The 25,902-nt window shown below is 49.8% G+C and overlaps 1 protein-coding gene across 1 annotated transcript in view; it reads left to right on the top strand.

Moving 5' to 3' along the window:
• Positions 1-25,902, top strand: part of GLI2 (GLI family zinc finger 2) — a 249,886-nt gene that overhangs the window by 165,114 nt on the left and 58,870 nt on the right. The window contains exon 3 of the mRNA XM_037049863.1: positions 24,316-24,421. Coding sequence (XP_036905758.1) covers positions 24,316-24,421 — 106 coding nt within the window. The remainder of the gene's footprint in view (positions 1-24,315; positions 24,422-25,902) is intronic.

The following is a 25,902-nucleotide window of genomic DNA, read 5'->3' as shown; positions in this document are numbered from 1 at the left end:
GCAAGGCACCTGCACAGGGACCCGGGACAAAGATAATGCATGTGGAACTGAACTTCAGAAAGCAAGTGTGCCCTCTTTCTTATTTTTTATGGTAAAATCCTTGCAGTATCATCTTAAAGGTTGACTTTAGATTTAATATAACCACTTCCCCCTTGTAGAACTGTTAGGTTGTCCACAATCATTTGGAATGATAAGTTCTACTGTGATGTATCTCTGTGCCAGCAAGTTTCTCCACTTAGATTTTGACCCTTTGGTAAGATTGAAAGATGACCTTATTGAGTCAAAGTTATGATCCTTGAGATATATTATCAAATTATTTCCAACAGGGTGCTTCATTGACCCTTTCCACCACTAGCTATTCTCTTTAAGAAAAAATTCCTGTTGATTATTTTAAGGCAGAAAATGGTATTTAATTTTCAAGAAATCAAGATGGTTTTGTCTTTAAACAAGACAAAAGAAGAAAGTCCTTGCTTAAAGAAGCGTTCACTGGGGTTGGTGGAGACCCAGCTTGGCAGTGCTGTATTGGAGCCAGCTTGCACTAGCTCATGACTCCCAGCTCCAAATCCAGTGATTGCTGGTTGGGAACTTGAAATCAACCATGCTGAGGGTGAGAGGATTTACACCATGGAAACTGGCAAGTACCATAAACTAGGGCTCTCACCTTCCCCACAAGAATTGGTCGTTAAGATCTATCAGCACACCACTGTAGCCATTTATAGAGGGTTTGAACCTAAGAAAAGCCTACAGTCAAAAGAAGTAATTCTGGTTAATAGTAATTAATGCTCTGTGATCAAGGACTGCATCTTTGCAGCATTCCTAGTCCATAAATTGGAGAGTAAGCATTCCCTTCAGGCTTGAGTATTCTGGGAAGACTTTGAGGAAGAATTAGAGCTTAGTCAGATTTCTGCAAGTGTGCAAAGTAAGGAGGAAGGAAGAGTGAAGGCTAGAAGTCACTGGGTGTTTGTGGGCCTGTCAGGAGGCCCTCATTTCTTGTCTTAGGTGATAGGTAAGATTACAGTTCAAGCTGGTGCCCTGAACCTGGACAGTGACATTAGCCAGAGCCCCTCTAGGGTCTTTGCTGCCCTCTCCACATCTCTCTTGGGCTGTGCTGGCAGGATGCTGTGCACCTCCAAGTCCTGGCATCTGGTTCCTATTTTATCAGAGGTTGGAGTTTACCCTCCGCAACCTACAGCATGCATGCATTTCAAAGGAAATGCTTAATTGGTCCCCAGCGCTGGGCTTTTTTCATCTCTCAAGGAGAAATGAGTTTTGTTTCCTTGATGGATTGGGGAGGACAGGTGGAGCTTGTGAGTATACGTGGAAGTTGTAGAAGTTGTTCGTTTCATGACTCTACAATAAATGGTTCAAGCTGAGGCAGGGTAGGGAAGTGAGATTCAAAAATGGATGGCAGAGGAGGGGTGTTGAGGTCAGTTTTCCATGGCAGAATTCGGGGCCAGACAGCCTTGGGAGAAATGTTCAGGTTTTGTTTTGCTTCGTTTTGAAATGGCAATTCAGACCATTTCTTTAAATGACCCACCAGCCTCGGCCCTTTCCTCAGTGAAAGAGCTGGCATCCAACTCTCAGTTCAGACAGACTGCTCCTACCGACCTTTGACTTTGACACAACCTGAAAAGACAAGTTGGCCGAGGATGCATGAGAAATATCAGCTGTCCCACTGAAAGTCAGACTCAGGCCTGATTGTTGCTTTGTTTCATTTTATGTCATCATTTTCTTTGTTTTAAATATATTTTATTGATTATGCTATTACAGTTGTCCTATTTTCACCCCCTTATTTCCCTCCACCCTGCACATCCCCTCCCACCCACCTTCCCTCCCACTTAGTTCATGTCCTTGGGTGGTAAATATAAGTTATTTGGCTTCTACATTTCTTATACTACGTGTCCTCCTGTCTATTTCCTACCTACCATTTATGCTACTTATTCCCTGAACTTTGTCCCCCTTTCTCTCCCCTTCCCTTTCAATAACCCCCCATGTGATCTCCATTTCTGTGATTCTGTTCCTCTTCTAGTTGTTTGCTTAGTTTGTTTATGTTTTTCTTTTTTTTTTTAGGTTCAGTTGTTGATAGTTACGAGTTTGTTGTCACTTTACTGTTCATTTTTTTACCTTGTTCTTTTTCTTAGATAAGTCCCTTTTACATTTCATATAATAAGGGCTTAATGATGATAAAGTCCTTAACTTGACCTTATCTAGAAAACACCTGATCTACCCTTCCATTCTAAATGAGAGCTTTGCTGGATAGAGCAATCTTGGATGTAGGTCCTTGCCTTTCATGACTTGGAATACTTCTTTCCAGCCCCTTCTTTCCTGTAAGGTTTCTTTTGAGAAATGAGCTGATAGTCTTATGAGAACTCCTTTGTAGGTAACTGTCTCCTTTTCTTTTGCTGCTTTTAAGATTTTCCTTCTCTTTAATCTTGGGTAATGTAATTATGATGTGCCTTGGTGTGTTCCTCCTTGGGTCCAACTTCTTTGGGACTCTCTGAGCTTCCTGGACTTTCTGGAAATCTGTTTTCTTTGCCAGATTAGGGAGGTTCTCCATTATTTTTCAAGAAAGTTTTTAATTTCTTGCTATTCCTCTTTTCTTTCGGGCACCCCTATGAGTCAGATATTGGAATGTTTAAGGTTGTCTTGGAGGTTCCTAAGGCTCTCCTCATTTTTTAAAATTCTTGTTTCTTCATTCTGTTCTGATTGAATGTTTCTTTCTTCCTTCTGCTCAAAACTGTTGATTTGAGTTTCGGTTTCCTTCCATTCACTGTTGGTTCCCTGTACATATTCCTTTATTTCACTTTTCAGAGTCTTCACTTTTTCCTCTATTTTGTGAGCATACTCAACCAGTTCTGTGAGCATCTTGATTACCAGTGTTTTGAACTTTGCATCTGGTAGGTTGGATATCTCTTTATTACTTAGTTGTATTTTTTCTGGAGCTTTGATCTATTCTCTCATTTGGGCCATTTCTTCTGTCTCAGCACCCCTGTTATGTAGTGAGGGGAGGAGCCTCAGGTGTTTGCCAGGGTGGGGCAACCCTCTTCACTGCGTCGTGGAGCTGTACGTGGGTTGCGGTCCTAGAGGGAACGGTGCTGCTTGGTCAGCACTCTGTTGGCTTTCAGTCACTTCTGCCAGTACCCCAAAGCAAATTGGGCCTTTCCAGTGCTGATTCCTGGGCGGGTGGGTTTTGTATACATTCTAGGACCCTGTGGGTCTCTCCAGTGAACTCTCCTGTGAGGCTGGGAGTTTCTCCTGTTGCTGCAACCCCCACAGGTTTTTACAGTCAGAGGTTTTGAGGCTTTATTTTCCTACACTGGAACCCTGGGTTGAGTGGTCTCTCTCCCGAGTTGTTCCTCCCAGTTTACCCGCAAACAAATGTGGGACTGCCTGCTCCACCAGCCACCACCTTGCTGGGAGTCCTCTTCACCTTGCTGCCCGTCTCTGCCCCTTCTACTGGTCTGGATGAGTGTTTCTCCTTTAACTCCTTGGTTGGACTTCCATATAGTTCTATGTTCTGGGTTCTGTATAGGGTAAAACAGAACCTCTGTCCACCCTCGAGACACACAGAGACCCACACAGCATGCATTAGCACAGCCAGCTGTCAATAATGACCAAGTGAAGGTGAGTGAGCCTCCAGTACCAAAGGATGCTCCCTGCCCTCAGTTCATTGATCCCATTTTTACTCCTCCAAAGGGTCCTGAGGGATTTTGACAAGAGAAGCTATGAGGGAGGTCTGGTAGATATTCCAAAGGAGACAGAGTCTAGGTGGGGAGACTTCACAGAGTCTGATTGGGACATTGCAGTCAAGGGCTTGCTGAAGCAGGTGGGTGTGGAAGGGTTGGTGGGAGGTGAGGTTGATAAGATAGATGAGTGGTGGAAGAGCACTAGGGCTGTGGCAAGCTTGGAGTGTGATGCAGGGGTGGGGAGGAAGCTGTCCTTCTCTGTTCACCTCAGTCTAAGAAGCATGCTCAACCCACAAGTCTGGCATGGGCAATGGACACGGCTCTGTAAGTGGTACCAGGAGTGGCCAGAAGGACAGACAGAAGTCCTGCCTGCCTTGAGTTCTGGAACCTGCTAGGTAGGGTCTTCCAGAAAGTGAGCATTTCAGGACCACCCAGCACCATCCTTACCCATAGGACACTTAAGGTGCTTAGTGAGTTTCCTGTAGGTAAAGCCATTTATTCATCAATTCACTCTTTCTTCTTCATCCCTTGAACACTCACCTTGTCTGTAGGGTGGCAGCCCCAGACTGTTCTTTCACCCAGATGCTCACTTCAAACATGAATCCCACAGATGGCAATGGCAGGCACTGGGCTCTTAGGGCACATCAGTTCCTGCTCCCCTGTGGGACCTTGTGATCTCTGGGTTCTGGTTCCCTCAACCACCAACTAGAGAACCACACACCTTTCCAGTATCTCCTGGGTGCAGGACAGTGTGTCCATGTGCATGTGTGTAAGCAAGGGAGTGACCTGCCTAGGGAAGCTGGGGTTGTGACCAGGACTTGCCTTCTGGGAGGAACTGCAGCTGTTCTCAATGCCCACTGCCCATTGCAATCCCCTGGGAAGCTTTTAAAAATGCCAGTGTCCCGGAGTCCACCTCAGAGATGCTGTCTCAGTTGGTCAGAGACAAAGGCTGGTTATTGGCATTTTTCATTCCCTGGTGTTTTGTATATGTTTCCAGGGCCTGTGATCCCCAAGGCTGAGAAACAGAGGGCTGGGGGAGGGAGGGTAGGCAATGGCACTCCCTCCATCTGCTCTTCTGCCTGGGCCTCTGGCCCTACAGGGAGAGGAGAGAGTCTGATGGTGACGGGGGTAGAGATGTGGAAGGACAGAGACGCCTGAACAGCAGGCTTTCCCTCAGCCATTAAAGTTTATTGTTGCCGCAGACAGTGATTGAAAAAGGCTTTTTGCAGGACTGAAATGTGAGCAATGAAACTTGCCAGTTGATACCGACACAGGGCACTTATCTCATAAAAATATCCTCAATGTCAAAAGGTTTCAGTAAATGTGCCTGGAAGTATTAGCAGTCATTTCTGCTGGCCTGGGCTCCCTGAGGCCCGCATGAGGGGCTGTAAAAGAGGGCTCTTAGTTTCTACAAAGGAGGAGGGAGGGGGGACGGAGAAGGTGAAGGAAGCTCCAAACTGCCTGCTGCTGGTGGGGAAAGTGCTGTCCTCGCCGTGGCACGCTCCAGTTTAGGGGGGTGGGTGCCTGTCCGTTGCACCTCTTCCATTCTCCAAGTTGCCACCTTTGAGGGTGGGAGGGCTGCTTACTGAGAGGCAGGTGTGCTGACAGCCAGCTAATACATGAGATTACATTTCTCTAATCTTGCTGACTGCTCTCAAGGGTGCCACGAGGGAAGAAAATTATATAGGAGAAAACTGAGGCTCAGGGGGGTTGAGTGACTTGCCCAAGGTCACACAGCCAGTACATGGCAAAACCAGGATTAGGAAACCAAACCCACCTCTGTTTAGCTCACTCAGCGCCTGGGATGACTTTTCTCTCTTTTGGGGAGTTAGGATACTCTTGGAGCCCAGGCTGATCTGGACAGGCCATTTTCTGCCTACCACCCTGGCTGTTCCGGGGCCGGGCTTGGGGTCTGCACCTGGAGGGCTCTCCAGTGGGAACCTGGGTTTTCAAGGTAGGTTCAGGCTTCTGTTGTCCCTTCTGTGCCACTCGAGACCCAGTATACAACTGAACACACAGTATGTGCTTGTTAGTCAGGTGTCAGCTGCCTTCCCCAGAGGGTTGCTGGGGACTGATGAGAGGGTGGGCTGCACCACCCCTGTGCTGGTCCAAGTTTATATGCAGGTGCTCACTTCACTGAGCTCATCCTGCCCCTGTGCTTTGCTGGGCTCTGATTACCAACTGAGCCCACTGTCAGTCTGGACGGAGAGGGCTGACACTTCTCTCTGAGAAGGCACACTGTGCTAACCTTGGGCAGAGCCACCTGCCTGCTCAGCCTCCTGCAGCAGCATCTACTTGGAGGCCAGGTCAGGACCATGGTTCCAGCAGCAGGGTGAGGACAGATGAACCCTGGATAATGTGTCCAGTAAGTCAGGGGCTTTGGCATGACTGGGGCTCCTAAACTTTGATCTGGGTGTGTAAGTCACATCTCCATGGCCATTTCCCCTCTCCCTGCCCATTACCTGTATGTGGTGATGAGGTTCTCTGCACAATCAGAACTGAGCCCAAGGGTGCTGGGTGAAGATTTGGGGAAGAGTCACCCCTCCTCCTGCACTGGATGCCTGGAAGCCTGGATCTGGGGCAGAGTGCCCAGGCCACTTCAGTGCTGGATGGCCCTATGGTCCAGGAGAGCACAAGACAGCTCTGATAAGAGCCCCGCTTTCCAGGCTCTGGCTCCCCCTGTCTCTTTGCACACTCGCCTTATATAATCATTCTCACTTGGGATCCTAGCCACCACCCAATGTCTCCTAGACCACAACCTCCCCTAAAAGCTGTCTCCCAGCTCTGGCCTCGTTTCTATAACTGGTTCCTGGATGTGGCTGGACACTGATGCTCCCCTGTGCCATCTGTGGGGTTCAGGCCTGAAACAAGTTTGGCAGGTGTCTCAAACTCAGGAGGCCAGAAAACACTCATATTCAGACCCTCGAAATAGCCTTTCTCTCCTAGTTGGGGACATCACCACCCACCTAAGCCCTAAGTTAGCACCTTCCCCCAGTGCTTGAAGGGCCAGCCTCACTTTTCCCTCACCCACACACTTGCTCAGCACCTAGTTCTGCTGGCCTCTTGGCCTGCACGGCCATGGTTCGTTCACCCCCTCCACCCTGCTGCCCTGGTGGGGGCCCTTTAGCTCTCATCCCATCACTTCAAGGTAGGATCTGCTCTTCATTCACATCTTCACCCTGTCCTCGTCCACACAGCTCACCCCTGGATGTAAAATGCAGCTCTGACCATGTCACATCCTTGCATATAGCCTCCTTATGCCTCTCCATCACCAGCAGACTAATGCTGGTTGGCATCCTAAATGTTATATAAGCTGCAGAATGCCCCAGTCTAACCCACCGCCCTAGGCCCTGCCCTTCATCACTGTACCGCCAACAAAGCTGTGACAGCATGGAGCACTCAGCTCTTTCTCATCTCTGTGCCTCCCCCCCCTCCTCTGCTCACCTGTCACCTGTTCACCTGGGTGTCTCCTGTCAGCTGGGAGAGGCCCAAGCCAGAGTATTTTCCTTCCTGCATCTCCAGAGCAGAGCCTGGGCCTGGGACCTGAAGACTGGGCTGTAACAGTGGAGAGGACTGGGCCGGGAGCTGGGTGACCTCTGAGGCCTCTGAGCAGAAGTGGCCTCTCTTGGGAAAACCTCATGACACTGGCATGCATAACCAGGGGAAGTGCATTTTCCATGGCCAGGGACGTGTGCTTCTTCGTATTTCCAGCCAGTCACTCTGTAATAAAGAACGCAGTCATCAGGATGAATAGGACAGGAAGGTGGTTAAGCCTCAGGCTCTAGAGACAAATCCTTCTTTGCCAGTTACTTGCTGTGCGATCTTAGACAAATTACATACTGTTTAAGCCTTGGTTTCCTCACCTGTAAAATGGGGACTGTGTCCCCACATAGGGTTTTTGTGAAGAGCAAACAGACATGAATATAAAGTGCTCAGAATTCTGCTTGACATAAGTCCTAAGAACAAGTCTCACCACTGTACGTCAGAGTAGACACTCTGCACTTGTCACCACAGGATCGTTGGGCATGGACAGTCTTATCACAGTTGTGAACAATATGGATGTGGAGGATGCTGCCCTCCTGGGGGCATTTGCTTGTCCTCTTTCATGTCTTGGGGTGGGTAATGGCAAGAAGGAGGAGTGGGTAGCACATCACGGCCTCATGTTTGCATGAGTCCTGGCATAGTAGGTCATTAAACCTACTGCCCCACTGCCTTGTGGGGGTAATCAGGGACCGTCTCTCCAGCGGTGATGAGGGAGGCCCTTCAAGCCCTGGTCTGATGGTCTGTCTACCCAGCCTCTGCTCAGCTTCGGCCTAAGGGGTTGGGCATGGGAGCAGGGGAGCCTAGGACCAGCCAGAGCTTAGAGCATGGGCATGGGTTCCAGTGTGACATCCATGTGCACTCGGGTAAAACAAGGCAGTGACATTCCACCTTCCCTCCAGTTGACAACTCTGTGGAGACACATTTCCAGAGCCCTTGCATGTCAGGTGCCTTGTCTTTGGAGCATTTGTTCTGCTCCACCCTGCGGACTTGTGCTCTGTAGATTGTTCATCGTAGGTCCCTTCCAGCACCTGGAAAGGGCAAAGAAGCCAAGAACCTTGGATTAAGACTCCACGTGATCCATAACTGTGAGTCAGGAAGGCCCTGTGGATTTGGAAGAAGGCATTCTTTCTGCTTCCAGGGAGGGGCCATCCCCTGACGTATATCTGGCCACTGCTAATGGCCCCCCGGCCCCAGCTCCTCCCTACCAATGGCATACACGTGGCACTGGCCCTGGAGCTGTGGTTCAGAAGAAACCAGTGTTATGGGAACATCTCCTGGCTCTGGCTAGAGTCAGTCCAGCCCAGAAGCAGATTCTAGGTAGGTGGTTTGGTTTGGGAGTCTTCCCTTGCCCAGAAAGGAAGGTGGAATCAACCGCTGGGTAGGGCATTGCGTGGCCTGTGGCTGGTGGGCAGGCTGTTGGCAGAAGGGAAATGCAGGCTGACAGGTGTTTCAGGTTAGTGCCAACTTACCCTCCTCCTTTGCCCTGAAAGTGTATCTCATCCATAGCTTGCGCTGAAAATCTAATCCCCAAATGACTGTGAAGGTGGTCCCCCAGCTCTGGTCCCCTGAGTCATCAGAAGATGCAGGACTGTAGCATGATCACGGTCATTCCTTCTTGGTGATGAGGGCCCCACAGGGGATAACCTGAAGGCACCTCCCATACTTGAGGAGCCCCCCTGCTTCTCTCATTGTGGCTGGGCTCTGCTAGCCTCTTCCCAAATGTGGTCCACAATCCCCTTACTCTTAGCTGGACTCCCCTTCCAGTGGTCACTATCTCCAGGCAGCCCTGCCAGAAGGCCCAGCCCCACTGCAAGTGTCTCCCGGAAATTCCCATTTCCGGGAATTGTTTCTTCCAAAGTGCCATCAGGAGGAAAAGAGTTTGAAACGCTCAAGGGGCCTGGAGTACAGACATGGAATTTGTAGCACCAGACCTGGGAACCTGATGTTAGAGTTGTTAGATTGTGCACAACACTTCATTTAAACCCATTTTATATGTGGGGTTCCTGCCTCGTCTCAGGCCACCAGCCAGTCCCACAATCCTGTGGACAGCAGAGCCTTGCGAAACAGCTCGTGACTTTAGTGGCTGCAACAGCTTCTCCACATAGTGCATGCTGAGATGTGTGCGAGTACCAGGCTAGCTGTCTGTGGGACCATCCATCCTGTTTCCCTCTGGGTCTCCTCAGGGCCCCTGATGGCATGTGCACTTTCCCTGTGCTGTGGTTTCTTCCCTCCAGCTGTCCTGTCCCAACCTCAATCCCAGGGGGCCTTGCCACTGGGGCCCTTGTCCATCCCAGAAGTGTGTGATGCTAACAGGCAGTTGGGGCTTTCCCAGTGGCCTGCAAGTCAGGACCCTCAGCTACCCCTTCCCTTGGCAGAGTTTGCAGGGTGTCTCATCCTAATCAAGGGCTGCATTTTAATTTATGCAAATGTAGAGGGATGGTGGCAGGGAGTCACAGACATCTATCACCCCATTTCCCAGCACTAGTCATTTGTCATTGGGGCCTTAAAGATAATACACTTTTTGTTTTAGGCAATTACTTAATCTTGACAAACTCCTGTGTTAAGCAGGGCTATTAGTGGGACCCATCATTAATCAGCACAAAACCAGGTGGGTGCTTTTTCTGAACTGCTATCACTCTTGGGGACCTGGGGTGGGCCCTTTGCCATCCTCACTGCCCTAATTACACAAGCGGCATGCTAACAAGGAGCACCCCTCATGTGCTGCAGGGGCGCTGAGCCACGGGTGGGAAAGGGGCCCGTTTTTAATGCCAGTCAGCACGTTTTCCAAGCCAGGCAGAATGATCCATGGGGGTTATTAGCAGGCCCCAGGAACACAGCTGGGGACAACAGATAACCCCCTCCCTTGGGTTTCTCCCAGACTCGCCTCCAACTTGCTGCATCCCTGGGCAGCACATAGGAGCTGCCGTGTGAAATACCCTTTCATTTGGGGCATGGGTGTTGTAATCACTTTTGGAAAGGCCCTGAACAAAGTGGAAATACCAAGTCCGGCCTTGTGTCTCCTGGAGTATGTTGGCTCTGCCACTTCTCCTCGCCAGGTTCCATGGACCTCATCATCCATTGCACACCTGCAGCTCTGATCTCACACTGAATCCTGTCCCAGGCTGTCTTGAGAGGGAGCTGGGCATCCTAGGCCTCCTCTTTGGCCTCATGCTTTGTCTTCATGGTCCTGGAAGCTCTAACTGTCCTGTCCCGCCTGTGAGAACCTGTCTGGAATTTCCAGGGATGGCTGTGAAGCCTGATAACAACACTGATTAGGCAGTTTACTGTCATCTGTAACATCAGGGTGACAATAACAACACATTCCCCATCAAGTGCTGAAGGGTAGAATCGGTGAACAAATGTCACATGTTAGGAAAGCTCAGCATGTAGGAAGCCAGTGCAGTTGCTGTTAGAAACATTTCCGTTGTCAGTCTCTGAGGAGGGTCCCAGCTGGTGAGCAGAGGGGCCTGCACTGCTCCGTCTACTACTCTGTGCAGCAGGACTTCCTCTCCTGGGCCTCAAAGGAGTGTGTGTGGAATGTTAGCAGCTCTGGGCCACCTTTGTCACCCTTGAGGACTCTTTTCCGGTAGTGAGAAGAGTCACTCACTCATCCCCCCATTCATTCACTTAACTCACTGTGCTCATATTTCTCACTCCCTCTAGGCCAGACACTGGACTCTGGCTTTGAGGAAATAGGTCAGAGGGCAGATCTGCCTGATTTGGAGACTGGGCAGAAGAAAGGTCCAGACAGCACCTTATAGGAGGCACAAGTGAACTAGAGTTGCTTATGCATTGGTGTGATAAGAAAAGAATGAGCAGGGGTGGGGATGGGCCGCCCGGGCAGAGTGAGTGCTGGTGGGAGGCTGGGAGGCTGGAAAGAAGGAGGGTGTTCTAGGGTCTGATTCTTGGGGGTCAGTTTGTGGGCAGGATCCAAAGAGGGCCAGGGCAAGGCTGGGCTTTGTATTCAGTTCTGCAGGCAACGATAGGACCTGGGGCTGCCGGGAATCAGATCCCTTTGCTGGGGTAGAACTAGACCCACAGAGCAGGGTTGTTGTCCACAACACCCTGAATAGATGAATGGGCCAGGCTGCTCTTGGGTTTGTGGAAGGAAGGACACTGGTTTCTCTAGCCCCAAAGCACATTGTGTGTGTGTTTGTCCCTATATTTTAAACCACTTATTTTAAAGGAAGTAGATTCTGTCTGCTTTTAATTCAGACTTAGCTCATCAAGATATTGTTTTGCAAGAGGTTTTTTTGTTGTTGTTGTTTTTTTTGATGTCCAGGAATCCTTTGGAGGTTTTTTCTTCTCGCTCTCCCCTCCTACACAGTCTTAATTCTAGGAAACAAGTTTTAGGGTCCTGCTCAACACCAAGCAGGTTGGGTCATGGGCCTGTGTTTTCTGTGTCTGTTTCTCTGCTAGCAAAACAGGGAGAATGAGCTTTTCCCAGAGGTTCTGTGGGCTGGCCTCCAGTCTGTGCAGGTGAGCCTGCAGTGTCCTGGCACGGAGAACCACTGTCTCTACCAGCAGCAGGAGGTGGTGGGCTGGAGGGCGGTGGAGATGGCACGCTCAGGGTCCTGAACGACGTGGAGCCAGTGCCGCCAGGGAGCCGAGCTCCCAAAGTATCACATGGCTTGGCCAGTGTTTCTCCGTGTCCCTGCCCCCCACAGTTCTTTGCTTTCTGGTGTCAGCCGATGGTCATTGGCACCAATTCAGATGCCAACAGGAATCCCCAATTTGGGGTGCAGTGAAGAAGGCAACTTTATTTAGCACAAACAGCCGGACGGTAATCTCTGTTCCACGATGGTCTGCTCCACTCTGTCTCGCTCTGAGCTGGTCTGTGCCAGGCGCATCCACTCTGCTATACTCCAGGGAGATGTTTTCAGTTCCAGCTCCAGATCCAAATCCAGCCCCAGCCAACACAGTCTTCAGTCTGGGTGGAAAGTGCACTCTCCCCATCAGAGGGGGGCTGACTTACGTAGACACAGTCCCTGCCCCTGGTCCCCGATTGGTCAGAATAAAACCACTCTGGTCAGAGTTGCACAGCTTCAATTGGATGGGGAAAGCCTCCGTCCTACTAGTTGAACTAGGACTCCAGGAACTCCTTTATAAAGGCTAGTTCAAATTTATATGGTGAATTCTTTCAATAGAGATATTTAACTAGAATATCATGTCACAACACTTTTGTTGACATGTCAAAAATAGAAGAGCCAAATTTTTAAAAGAAAAAGTGTTAAGAACAATACAAAATAGAGAAAAACTTACTCCACATTGATCATCTTTTCATAAAACGTGGGGATCTCAGAAAATGATTTTCTACATTGTTGTAAGAGGCATTTGGCTTCCATTTATTTCTGCAAAGAGTTTTCATTACTTTGTTGGCTTAAAGTAACTTTAATAAAACTAAAATATTTTGAAGTGATATAGCCAGCCATAATCACAGCTAAGGTACACAGTGTTTAAGGAGAAGATCATGGTGTTGTTTGTGTACATAGTCACAGAATAAAATATTCTCTCACTGTCATTCATGTGACATTTTCTCAGGATTTTTGTAATCATATTAAAAGGTGGGATAAATTATGTGGGGGGGTTTGAAATTTGTTTGAGATTTAGTACTTTGTCAAAAATCATTTGCTATCAAGAAAATATATCAAAGGGATTGAAATTCATTCTTGATTTTTATAAAGTGATTTAAAATGCTGTGTTCTTCCATTTCCTTACATGGTGTGTTCTATTTGACATTTATATCTCTATATCAATTATTTTTAAAATGCCAATAAAAATGTTAGGTAAGAAAAAAAAATAAAGGCTAGTTCAGATGGCAGAAACACAGTGCAGGGAGGCAGTTTAGCACAGAGGCTTCTGTGTGAAGTGAAGTTTTCATGAAGGGCCCCTGCACATAGATGGTTGCCAGGCTCTATTGTTGTTGGTTTTTGTTTGTTTGTTCTTTAATTTGAGCCCGGGTGGCCACCAGGAGCCATTCTTAGGCCTCGAGGTTCACACTAGGGACTTTCTTTTTTTTTCAGAAGTTATCAGGAGTCCACACGCCCACAGCCTTGCTTGGGAGCACCTGCCCAAGCCTGTGGGCAAGGCAGCGGGCAGCATGCAGGGCAGAATCAGCGTGGCCTTGCCCATACACTCTGCCCTGCCCTGAAGGGCCAACGGTGTGAGAAGGAGCAGCCTGTTGTAAATCAGTTAATTAAAATGACCAAATAGAAGTTTTCAGGGAGCTAAGATTCAGAAGTGAGGAGGAACTGAGCTTTGAGAGAATGCTCGTCACCATGTTTTTTGTATTGCTGGGATGTTTATTAACCTAGATGAGAAGACTGTAAACACTCAAATTCAATAATGATAACTGGTTAGAGCCACTCACTGCATGTGGCTTTTGAGCTGTTCAAATGTAGCTTCTTTGAACTGAGATGTGGTCTTGATATCAGCCAAACAAATGATTTTAAACAGCACAAATTAAAGAATATAAAACATCTTGTTGATAATTTTTGTATTGGTCATGGGCTGAAATGATAATATTTTTGATAGGCTGATTCAATAAAATTATGTTATTAAAATTATTACCAGTTTCTTCTTTAGTTTTTCTTTCTTTAATGTGACCACTAGAAATTTTAAGATAACATATGTGGTCTACATTATACGTCATAGGCCAGGGCTGCATTTGACAGGGGGGTCAGTCACTAAGAGAAGAGATTGGTTTTGAGTAGAGAATTTTTTAAAATTTATTTATCTTTAGAGGGGAAGGGAAGGAGGGAGGGAGAGAAATATCAGTGCATGGTTGCCTTTCGTGTGTCCCCTGCTGGGAACTGGCCTGCAACCCAGGCACGTGCCCTGACTGGGAATCGAACCGCGATCCTTTGGTTCACAGGCCCGCGCTCAATCCACTGAGCTAAGCCAGCCAGGGCTGAGAATGTTTTAAAGAAAAGTTCCATTTGAGTCACACATCATCACTGGGCTCATAGTGACAAGGGGCTCTGAGAAGTGGTACTTAGGAGGCCTGCTTCAGTGAAGAAATGAAAAGCATTTTGTAATTAGCTGTCTACTGCAACAAAGCAAGTAAGTGTGACCTGAGTGCAGTGCTCAGAAATGCTTGAAGGCTGTTCTCACGGCAGATTCCATGTGTGGTTTTGAATCTCATGGACTGGCTTTGGCAGGCTGTCTCTCAGAGCATACCCTGCAGTAAGGGCTGCCTTAGCGAGCTGGGTAAAGCCTGCTGGGGACTGAATGCTGTGGCTCCCTTGAGAACTGCAGCAGAGTGACCACAGACTCTCCTGGCACTCTTGGGAGGATGTGAGGCAGGACTGAAGTACCAGGCTAGGGAAATCTCTTTCCAAAGCTCTGTAGGAAAGGGGCTGGATGCTGCTGAAGGAAGCAGAGTGGCAGGTATACCTTGGGACCTGTGGGGAACCAGGCAGAGGAGTGGCTCAGACGTCCCCTTGAGAGGGCTCCCTATCCCCCATGACAAATAGGCTTTTTGGACAGTGACAGGACAGCATCGAAGCTGCCAGCTGACGGGGCTACTAGTACAAGTTGGCAGGCGGATCTGTCAAGGGCAACGAAACTCAGGGGGATGTTTGTTCAGGTGAACTGTGTGGTGCTGGGTCCTCACTGGAATGCCTGCGCCCATCCCAGGCCACCTGTCTCTCCTGCCCCACAAACAGGTGGAGTGAGCTCTGGGACACAGGTACCAGCTCACAGGGCACGCTTCTCTAAGCCCTTGGCCTGATTTGTGTTTTCTGCAAAGTCCTTTGGAGGTCTGCAGGGAAGACCTTTGGAGCTAAAGACCCTGGGTCACTAATCCATTGTAGATTTGGGGTCCTGCACGTTACTTTCTTTGGAACAGATTCTGTGGCCAAGATAGTTTTCAAACTTAATCGGGCTTGGCCTTCTCTCAGGTTTCTTTTGGTCCTAACATTTTCTAATGTTAGACCTCACGTATCTACCCTGGTCCGTCTCATTCCTTACCATGGCAGGCACCTCCCCAGGGTCCCTTTGCAGCAACCCCTCATCTTCTACCCCTAGTTGAAGGGGCAAAGGTCCGTGGAGACGGCCACAGCAGCACTCCGGGGCCCTCGTGCGTGTCTGGCTCTTTGAAAGCCCTTGACACATGTTAGCCTGTCTCTGCTTTACAGTCTCTGTCCGATGTGGGTTCTGACACAACGTTCGTTGCACAGATGCGGGGACCAGGTAACAGGAAGGCGACAGGAAGCAGCAGTGGCTGCTGTGTCAGCTGCAGCCTCAGTACCGTCTGCCGAAACATTGTGGCATTCAGTCCAGGTCCCGTCTGCTTCTTGTGGCCTCTCCCCTTTGTCTTCACCTCACTACCTGAGGGTGTCTCAGTTAGATAAGGTTGTGTAACAAAAATACAGACACTTATTCCTTACAGTTCTGAAGGCTGGGAAGGCTGAGGTCAAGGCATCAGCAGACTTGCTGTGTGATTTGGTAGTTCCTAGATAGCTGTCTTCCCTCTGCGGCCTCGTGGAGGACAGAATGAGGGAGCTCTCCGAGTTTCTTTTATAAGGGTGCTCATCCCGTTTATGAGAGCTCCATCCAAATGCCCATATCATTTCCCACAAGCCCCACTTCCAGACATCATTACATCAGGTGTTGTGATTTCCACCTAAATTTGGGGTGGGGAACGCACACATTCAGTCTCTAGCACAGTGGACTGGGCCCAGGACTGCCCGGGTTCCTGTGTGGTGAGGTCCATGTAGCACTTGGCTCCGGCCTCTCCCTGCAGCACGTGGTCAGGCGCGTGACCGGCCCTTGCAGCGAGCACCTCTCTCCTCTCCGCGTGCCTGCCCACCCCGCCTGGGGACCAGCCTTAAGCTCTGCCCCATGTGGAGTGGTTGGCACTGGCCTTGGCTTCATGAGCTCTCCTTTTCCAGCAGCAATTTTGTCATATTTTGTCAAGTAACACCTCTTGGAAAGGCCAGCCTGTGGCTCTGGAGCGAGCAGTGCACAGTGGCGGGCCCGGCCCGAGGCCCGGGTCCTGCCAAGTTCTGTGTGGGGGCAGGTCTGACAGAGCGTGCGCAGCCTGGGCCTTAGCCCGCCGGACACCAGCCGGCTTGTGGTGTTGGAATTTCCTGTCTGATTTTCATCCCCCCTCCCCCACCTAGTGAGACAGAAACAGGTTTTAATTGCGCACTGTGGAGTGCCACTCAGGGTATTATTACTCTTATTAATGCTTCCTGTGGAGCGGTGCCTGGGCATCAGCAGAGGCCTTGGAAGCAGCCTGTCCTGGGCTTGTTATTGGGAGCAATAGTGCCATTTGCAGGAGGCCTGAAAGCAGACTTGCCTGGGCTTTCCTGGACTCCTCTGCACGCTCATGCCTCCAAACTCTGACGTTTGGGCCGGTAACTTTGTTTCCACTGGGAGAGGCCTTGGCCGTCTGAGTCAACATGTCTGGAGGGTTGGCCTTTGAAATCGTCCAAGTTTCAGAGTTGACTGAGGCCAGCCCAAGCCAGGGAGGCCTGCAGATGTGCTGTCCCCTGTGCCTAATCCCAGCCCTGCGTGCCCCTTTGTTCTTGAAGCAGGGAAAAACATAGGTATCATGACACCTTCAAAGCTTACATTCCTCGTGATGCCCACACTCCAGTCCACTACATAGAAGCCCTGGTACATGGGACAGCGTGCTAGTCACCGTATTTGAATGTCACACCCAGGGCTCTCATCAACCATGTTGAATTTCTTCAGCTGCAGCCATTCTCTATCTAGTGTAGTGCATCCATCGGAGGCACAAATATGAGAAATAATCTCCTATTTACTGTTGTGAGTGGGAATTCTGATGCTACAGCCGGTACTAGATATGTGTAAAGAGTAATAGGCCAATGGATCCCCAAGTGTTGGTCCTGAAAAGCATTGTCAGCACCATTTGGGCACTTACATTACAAGGACAGATTCCCAGGCCCACTGAAATGGGAAATCTGGGAGTGTTGCATTTCTGGTACCTTCTGGAAAGACTGAGCTCCAGCTTCCCTGAGGAGTGGGCCTGGGATCCTCACGTGAGTGGGAGAGAGTGAGGTGTGTTGCCCTGTAGGATCTGTGATGAGCCAGTTTCAGTGGCTGAAAAGGAGACCTTAACCAAGCAGGCAGCCAGCCAGTGTCCAGCAGAAGGGCTGGCTGATTTTCCAGGGCATGGGTGCACAAGATAAAGGTGCCAGTCACCACATAGCTGACATTTTCCGTTTTGCGGAGCATCTTAGAATTCCTGTCCCCTGTGGGTTAAACGGTTGAATTGGTGAATGGATTTCCAGGGTGGGGTGGAGAGCAGCAACCTCTCTCTAATGGGAGAGAGTCCTCCCAGAGGCACACTTGTCCAGGCCATTGATCCCTCCTGCCCCTCTTCCTGGAGAGGGGAGCTGGGTTTGCTTTAAGGCAATGGGTCATTAGAGGGATCTCACCTTCTGAACTGAGACTCTGCAGCACAATGGGAAGTGTCACCCTCCTGGGACCTGGTCACATCCTCTACTGCCTTGAGCTTCTTTGCTGCTGACTTTCCCGAGAGAGCTGAGTGCTGCAGAGCAGGTGATAGGACTGAAGTCAGACGAGGCAGGGATATGTGGGATTTGTTTAAACACCATCCTTTCAAATAAATTTCACAACAATGTTTACTTGCTGGAACTACTAAGCCACCTGTGAGTCCCCTCATTTGGGAAACGCTGCAGTGCAGAGTAGCTGGCCTGAGCCTCCAGTGGGATGGGCCCTGTAGGACTGATTTGTAGGAGATGTTTCCTGCAGTGCCCAAAGCCATGACCCAGCATTCCTGCCCATCCCCACTCCGTACCACAGTGGGTCAGGAGCACTGAGTGTGCATGGAATGAACATCTAATCGTGGTGAGTTCCCATCTGGTGCATCAAGGTGTCCCTTACACCAGGGGTCAGGGAAACGCTCCTGTCATGACCAGAGATTGGAGCCTTGTTCACATCGCCTCTGAGGTTCACAGTGACAGGGAAGGGAACTACCCTTTCCTGAGCTCCTGCTCTGTGCCAGAGGATTGCGGACATGCCGCATGGGTGGGTGTCCTACCTCCTTTACAGGTGAGGACACTTGCTTGGAGAGCTTGTCACTTGCTAGGAAGTGACAGAACTAGGCTTCACACCCAAGTCTGTCTGATTTATGGCTTATGTGCCTCCTACTTCTATCCCAACTCAGACCATGGGGACAGGTCATCCCCCTTAGGGCTGTCATTTGACCCATGTGCAACCTAGGAGCAAGCCAATTTTAATCTAGCCTGTCTGCCATTTTCTCTCTCCATATTAGCACCTCTCTTCTTCAAAGATACAGGTGTTTCTTGCTGCCTGGGTCCTTCCATTAGGATGAAAGTCAGCTGGTGAGTCATCAGTACTTAAGTGTGAATTTATTTCTGTGACTTTCCCACAGGGTCTGTTGGCTTTCCAGAAAAATAATGAAACACTTTCTCTGGATATTATTTTAGGTGCAAGGAATTGTAAGGGAAAGGAACACTATCATATTAGTTTTCAATGGGGAATCCCAAGCAGAGTCCCCTGTGGCGTAAGAGAAATTGGGGGCCAAGAAGTCTTTCTGGTTATCAGAGGCCACCTGGAGCCCATCAGAGTATCCACGATGCAGCCACAGCACTGGCTTCCTGCAGGGTGACTCTGGGGCCCAAGAAGGATGGGATCCATGACGTGCTCTGGCCCCTGGCCCCTGGCCCCCCGCCGAAGCCCCACAGGCTGTGCTGAGATGAGTTTGTGCTCCATCCTAACTCAGACCTGCATTGTGCCAGCACCAGGCCTCCTTCCATAGATACCTGCCTGTGCCGTCCCTCGGTCAGTGGCAGGGCAAGGCAGCTCATCTCACAGAAACCCATTTCTTCCCTGGTCCTCCGTGTTGTAGCAACACATGACTTCATAGGAGGAGAATTCTGGCAGCTGTGTCAGCTGCCTGGTCATGTTTGATGACCCAGTTTTCCTGATTCTTTGTCTGCGCTGTCTGCTGACCTTGCCCCATCCTTTGCTGCAGAAATTCACTAGAGTCGTCATTAATGGGGCATCAACTAGAGCTGGGCTTCCAGGGGAGCCCCACCCGCCCCTTCCCGGTGCCCTGCTCACTCATACAGTGAGATCCCTAGACCAGGGACACCACGGGCACACATGTTGCCTCACCCCTGGGACCACCATCCAAGGAGTGTTTGGCATTTAAACCTCGGCACAGAAAAATTCTGGGGTTAAAAAAGAAAAGCCATTATGCCACCATTCTCAGCTTCCCAGACTATTGGTTTTTCTGTGTAGGATCAAAAACAAATGTGATTTTTCTTCAGAGGGGGTTACGCAATCCATATGAAATTCCCATCTCAGAGTTTCTTCCTCAGAAACTTAAAAAGAGAGCCATTTCTTTGAAATAGCATATGGTGTGTATGGTTTTTTTTCCCCGCTGCCGGAAGGACATGATTGAGTTTGGATTTTTGTTTAACTTGAAGAAAGAGCCCACAATGAAAACAATGTGTGGAAGGGTCTCCTTCAACATGTTATTGAAGGCAACTCTTGTTCTTTGTGTTCATCTTCATGTTCCCTGGGTGCTGCTGACGGCCTCTTGACATAAGGGTTTCTCGCAGTGGTCCACAGTGGTTTCCTCCTCCCTGGGCTTGGCCAAGGGACCTCGGGCTAAGCATCTACCTCTGAAAGTTTTCTCCAGGGTGTGTGGGTCAGTCCTTGCTGGTCCAAAAGGTCCTGAACCCTCATATGATCCAGGGTCAGCTTTCATCCTCAGTGTATCTGCATAGTTGGGTGCAGATTTGGTTCCAGAGACAGTTTAGGAGGGTGTCCTACAAGTGGGCTCAGGTGACTGGGCCTGTGGCTGGTGTCTGAGTTGGTAAAGAAGGCTACTGGCTCAGGGACTGCCTCCGGAAGCCTCAGTGTGTCACCAGCAAAGACCAGCATGGCCCTTTCTCAGAGGTGCAGGGGGCTGTTCACAAACATCAAGACAGTTCTGGTGGGAGGAAATTAAAGCTTGCTTAATCCTCACTGTACAGATGGGTAATGTGAAACCCAGAAAGGGGACGTACCTTCTGCAAAGTCCATGGTCACTGGTGGCAGGGCCAGTCTGGGATTCCTGTCCAGGGCATGGCTCTGCTCCCCCCCACCGCCACGCTGGTCCTACTCATGTGGCCTTCTGAAAAGTTTTGTCAAAGCACATGACTCCCTGTTCAGACCCCCAACCCCAATGGCTTCCCAAATTACCCCTCCAAAAAATTCCAGAGTTCTTCCCACAGCCTGTTCAGACTTACAGGACCCTCTTTCCTGTCTCTCCCACCTCCACCCTCTGCTCCAGCAGGTTATTTAGCCTTGGTGTTGAAATTGCCAGGTTCTTCCCTGTGCACTTGCCATTTCCCCCTGCCTGGCGTACCCTCTCCTGCAGGGAGCCCTTACACACTCCCACTCTACACTCAAGTCTCCTCTCTGTTCCCTGGCCCAGCCCAGTTTCCTCTTAGCCTTACCATCCTCTGACATTGTGTTATAAGTATATTTGCTCATTCATTCAGGGCCTGTCTGCTCCTAGGGAAGCTCTACCGCTCTGTGAAGGTGACAGTGTAGGCTACTGTCACTACACTACTCCCAGGACCTAGATTTGCCTGCTACGTAGCACACCCCCTTGATACAAGGCAGATGAATGCATGAGTGGTGGAGGGAATAAAGGAAGCAAGGAACGAACTAGTGAAGGAACAAATGAATGAATGACTCATTACTCCTACAGTGACTACTGCCCAGACTTAGCCCCACCAATGTGAGTAAACTGGGCCACCTCGGTAAAGCTGGGCAAAGTGGTCTGGACATCACTTGCTAGCTGATCACAGGTACTTTGGCTTGTCCTGGGACCACACCAGGTACATTCTCTGTTGGATGTGAGCCCCCTATTGCTGAGGGCCTGCTGTGTGCTGGATGCCAGGAAACCACATGGGGCTTCATGGGGGAGAGAGAGTGAAGCCACAAACTGACTGATTATTACTCTCCTAGAAGTAGACCTACCACTCAGAGCCTCAATGTTCTTTCCTGAGAAATGGGGATAAGAAAAGGTTGATGGTAACACTAAATGAGATGCCTTAAGCAAAAGCCTGTGAGGTAGGGGGCTTCAATTGAAGATAAGACCGCCTGTAGCACTTCCCCTCCCTGACCCGGTGGGGAGTTGGCCACATTCAAGCTGCTGGCTGACCTAACACATCAACACCCGAACACAGAGAGCCTCTGACATGTGTCCCCAGGCTCCTCCTGAGGACTGCAAGGGCATGAGCTTGAGGGGGCTAGAACTGTGGCCTGAACTCCTGCTGTCTGCTCATTCCATGGATGTCAGCTCCCTGAAGGACAGCAGGGGCTGCCAGAGGTCTTGACCTACCACTTAGACTTGAGAGAGCTGCTTCCTCAGAGACTGGGCAGAAAGGAGGGAACAGCCCCAGCTTCAGCAGGACTCTGGATGGCTCTCCCTGATTCTTCCCAGGCTCCTCCTCCCCCAACACACAGACACATGCACATGCGCAGCCCCTGGCCTTGAGAAGCAGCCAGATCCATCTCGGCGCCACTCCATGTCATGTTTGCATGGTAAACTAGCATGAGCACTGCATTCCTGTAGATGTTATAGCTCTTTAGACCTGGGAGAAGTTGCGCTAATTCTGTGCAGAGAAGCATCTCTGCTCATAGCTGGTTAGGCAGGGACCAGGTTGGAAGGGTGGGGGGAATCTGGTGTTGCATCAAGGGACCCCCTTCAACCCTGCAGGCGAGACACTTGGGGAGCAGAGCGCACAGGATGCTGGGGGATGGCCAGCAGGAAGACAGGAATTCTGGGATGCACGCAGCTCGAGGTTACTGTGAAGACCTGGGAGTTGATTGGCAAAGTTCTTGGAGCAGGGCCTGGTACTGTGTGTGCATTTGTTAAATACAGGAGGACCCAGACATGCCCCTTATACCAGGGGCTGCCTCTGAGTATTCATTCATGCTGGGCAGAGGGCAAAGCCATGACAAGGTCCCTGAATTCTCTTCCTGGCTCAATCATTTTTTTAGGTCTGTGACTTTGATTCTCCCCCAGCCTATATTTTCTCATCTGTGACAGGGGTGCAGTAAAACCTACCCTGGCTGCCTCAGGGGGCTTTTGGATATATAGGGAAATGTTCAGGAATACACAGAAACAAAGCATATTTGTTTGTTAACCATACTGTTACCCACTCTGCCTGGCCACATTAAACAAGCATAAAAACCCTTCCCTGCACCTCTGGGGAGCTGAGCACGGCTTCCTTGCTTGAGTTCCCTGGGGTTCCAGAAGCCCAGTGCGTCTCCCGTGTGGAAGTGGCCCAGCACTGGCCCTCCCTTCTTAGAGGCCAGTTACCCTCTGAGCCCAAGATTTCTGGAGTCCAAGTTTGACAAATTGATTTAATTAAGGTGTGAAGATTATTTTCCTTTTTCCCAGTTCCCATGAAAGATGCCAGTATTGTGGAATTGTGTAGATAAAATTGAATATTTAAAAATTAAGGCTAGCCCTAGCCAGGTTGCTCAGTTGGTTGGAGTGTCATCCTGTATACCACAAAGGTGTGCACTCGATTCTTAGCCGTGGTGCTTACCTAGGTTTGTAGGTTCCATCTCCAGTCAGGGTACATACAGGAGGCAACCGATCGGTGTTTCTCTCTCACGTTGATGTTTCCCCTCCCTGCTCCTCTCTCTCTAAGAATCATTTAAAAACATAGCCTCGGGTGAGCATTTAAAAAAATAAGTTTAAAATGTTAGGAGAAAAACTCCTCTTGTTAAGGGTTCACAGAATTCAAACCAAGTGTCCATCAAGGGATAAGTGGGTAGCCAAAATGTGGTGCTTTCATGGGAACCGTGGCATAATGAAGGGACCTTGGGGACATGATGCTAAGTGAGGAAAGCCGGTCATAGAAGGACAGACACTGCGTGGTCCCACTCACGTGAGGGGCCTGGAATAGTCAAATTCATAGAGGCAGAAAGTAGAACGGCGGTTGCCAGGGCTGGGGCTGGGCAGAGGGGGCTGTTGTTTAAGGGTGTAGGGTTTTAGTTTGGGGAGGAACAAAGTCCTCTGGATGAATGGATGGTGGTGCTCGTTGTACAACAATGTGAATGTACTCAACTGTCCTCTACCCTTAAAAATGGTTAAAACGGTAAATTTTGTGTTATACATATATTTTACCACAACCAGAAAAAGAATTCACAGTGTTTACAGTATGGTTCCAGAATCTGTGTGCACAGGAACAGCAGCATTATTTGTATGCATTTATTAAGTGGGCCTGGCAGGCTGCTGGCCAGTGCGCGTGAAAAAGAGACCCTCCACTCGCCACAGGTTCCCACTGGCCTACAGCCTTCTGCCCGAGTGAGAGCTGACTGAGAAGTCTCCGCTTCTTAGCCATTTTCCCAGTCTAACGACTTTTTAAAGAGCCTTGTTTTCCTAGCACCTATAATTATGTTTGCCTCCAGGGTACCCAGGAATTTTTTTTTAATAAGCAAAGAGCATCCTACAATTATCATGATGATTTGTTGAGGGCAGGCCAAGTGCAGCCGGGCTGACTCACCTCTGGAAACCAGTGCTCACTAGCTGGCATTTGCTTCTTGGAGGCACCACCAGCATACTTAGGGTCAGTAATTAATATTAAGAACTGGAGAATTAACATACCCACATAGGTGTCTGCTGGCTACAGCTGGAGCAGTCCCTGGCTTCGCAGATGGTTCTAGGTAAATATTGCCAGCCTGTGTGGATGCCGTAACCCAGGACTGCTGGAGCCACACGCAGCCAAGGCCGGGATGGGCAGAAGCCTGTCGGCTCTGTCAGCCCTGATTTGCGGCTGAGTCTGTAATCTCCCTGAGTTCAAAGAGCGCTTAGCTGCTTGCCTTTGTCAAGAGCGCAGTTGGGGATCTTTTATGTGAAAGATGTAGGATTCTCAGGCTGACTTTGATTATTTATTCATCCCTCTTCATGGGTGTGTGATAGCCGGGGCACCTCGGAGCCCCCTGTCCTGACTGCTATTGCTCTGAAATTCATTGAGCTTTAAAGTCCTTTGAAAATTGCTTTTTGAGGGTGGGGAAAGGTTTTGAAGTCCTGTCTCTCTCTCCCCCTGTACAGTGCCGCAGCACCTTTTGCCGCCGTTCCATGCTCCCTTACCGATTGACATGAGACACCAGGAGGGACGGTACCATTATGAGCCTCACTCTGTCCATGGCGTGCACGGGTAAGTTCTGCCCTCTGCCTGCCACCCTGGCATGTGGCCGCCGGCCACTGGGGAGGCCAGGCTGCCCGCATCCCCAACCTTTGCTGCTTCTGTCTTTCTTTTTGGAGTTCCTGATCTGCATTGCCCTGAGCAGAGCCAATCCCCTGGCCACCCACAAGGGCACTGACCTGGGATGCTGAGTGAATGTATGAGTGGGATGTGAACACCCAGCATCCCTCTGGTCCCCTGAGAAGGAAGCAGTGCTGTCTCACACCCCATCACTTCTAAGGCTGCAGACTCTCCTACCATATCCAGAAGTACCTTGGGGCTCTTTATCCACCCATACAGTGGGAATCCCCTTCAGGCCAAAGTCCCGTATGTATGAGTATGGTGGCCCATATTTATGGGACTATCATATGTGGTATGGTGGCCTTGGTTATAGGTTGTCCCAGCATAATAATTCATAATGCCCCTTTCACTCTCTCAAGTGTGCCAACTTGGACACCAAATTATAGGGTTACCGTGCTTATAAGGATAAACTCAAAGTTATTCTTCAGGGCCTCTTCCTGCTCTCTGCTTTGAGACCTGCAGGCTGTGGAGCACCAGTCTGTGTCACTGTACCTCTTGAAGCCCCCAGATGGTGTTACTTTTCTTGGTCTTTATTACTTAGAGACCCATGCCTATGCCACCCTCATCTGCCTGCTTTCAGAAAAGAGGCCAGAATCTTCCCCTCGTCCCCAACATCTCTGCTGCTCCCGCACCTGTCTTGGAGGGGACCTGCTGCACAGGATCAGCTACCCTGTGGCCTCTCTTGACCCAGCCACCTCCCTGTTCAAGTTGCAGTTTGTGTTTCCAGCACAGACAACCCTGTTGCATATTCCTGTGCCTCGGGTCCTGCTGCCCAGCCTGACCATCTCCTACAGATCTTCCTCCTGGGGGTATGGGGATCCCACACACTGAGTGGGGCCCTTCCCTGGATTCCCACTGCACTGATGCACCAGAATGATCCATTTCACACCTGCCTCCCAGCAGGCTCTGCACTGCTGCCCTCTCATTTCCACATTGACGGTGGCTGACACGTCATAGGTGCACGATCACTATTTGCTGAGCACACAGCCTTCTCCATGCATTCCACCCACTGAAGACAAGCCTTCCTGCTCTCCTTGCTTCCATCTGAATGGAGTCAGGAAGTACTTGCTGAGCACTCACAAAGTTCAAAGCAAGCCCCGTGCCTGGTCAGGAGGCCGGTGACTGAGAAGGCATCCCAGGCCTCAGTGACTCCTATTTCTGGGCACCCATTTCCTCCCAAGGCAGATCAAATCCAGGATTTTTATTTTCTTTTTAAAAGTATCTTTTACTTTGAAATAATTTCAGACACATAAAAGCAGTTACAAAAATACTACAAAGATTTCCACTATTCCTCAAATGTTAACAGTGCTATTAACTGGCTTCCAAATCTTGCCCAGTTTGGCCAGTTGCCTACTGATGTCTTTTCCCTCTGG

Source organism: Sturnira hondurensis, unplaced genomic scaffold, assembly GCF_014824575.4.
Source record: "Sturnira hondurensis isolate 20B ecotype Veracruz unplaced genomic scaffold, ASM1482457v3 Scaffold0006496, whole genome shotgun sequence".
Taxonomy (NCBI): domain Eukaryota; kingdom Metazoa; phylum Chordata; class Mammalia; order Chiroptera; family Phyllostomidae; genus Sturnira; species Sturnira hondurensis.
This window is presented reverse-complemented; position numbering and strand designations above follow the sequence as displayed.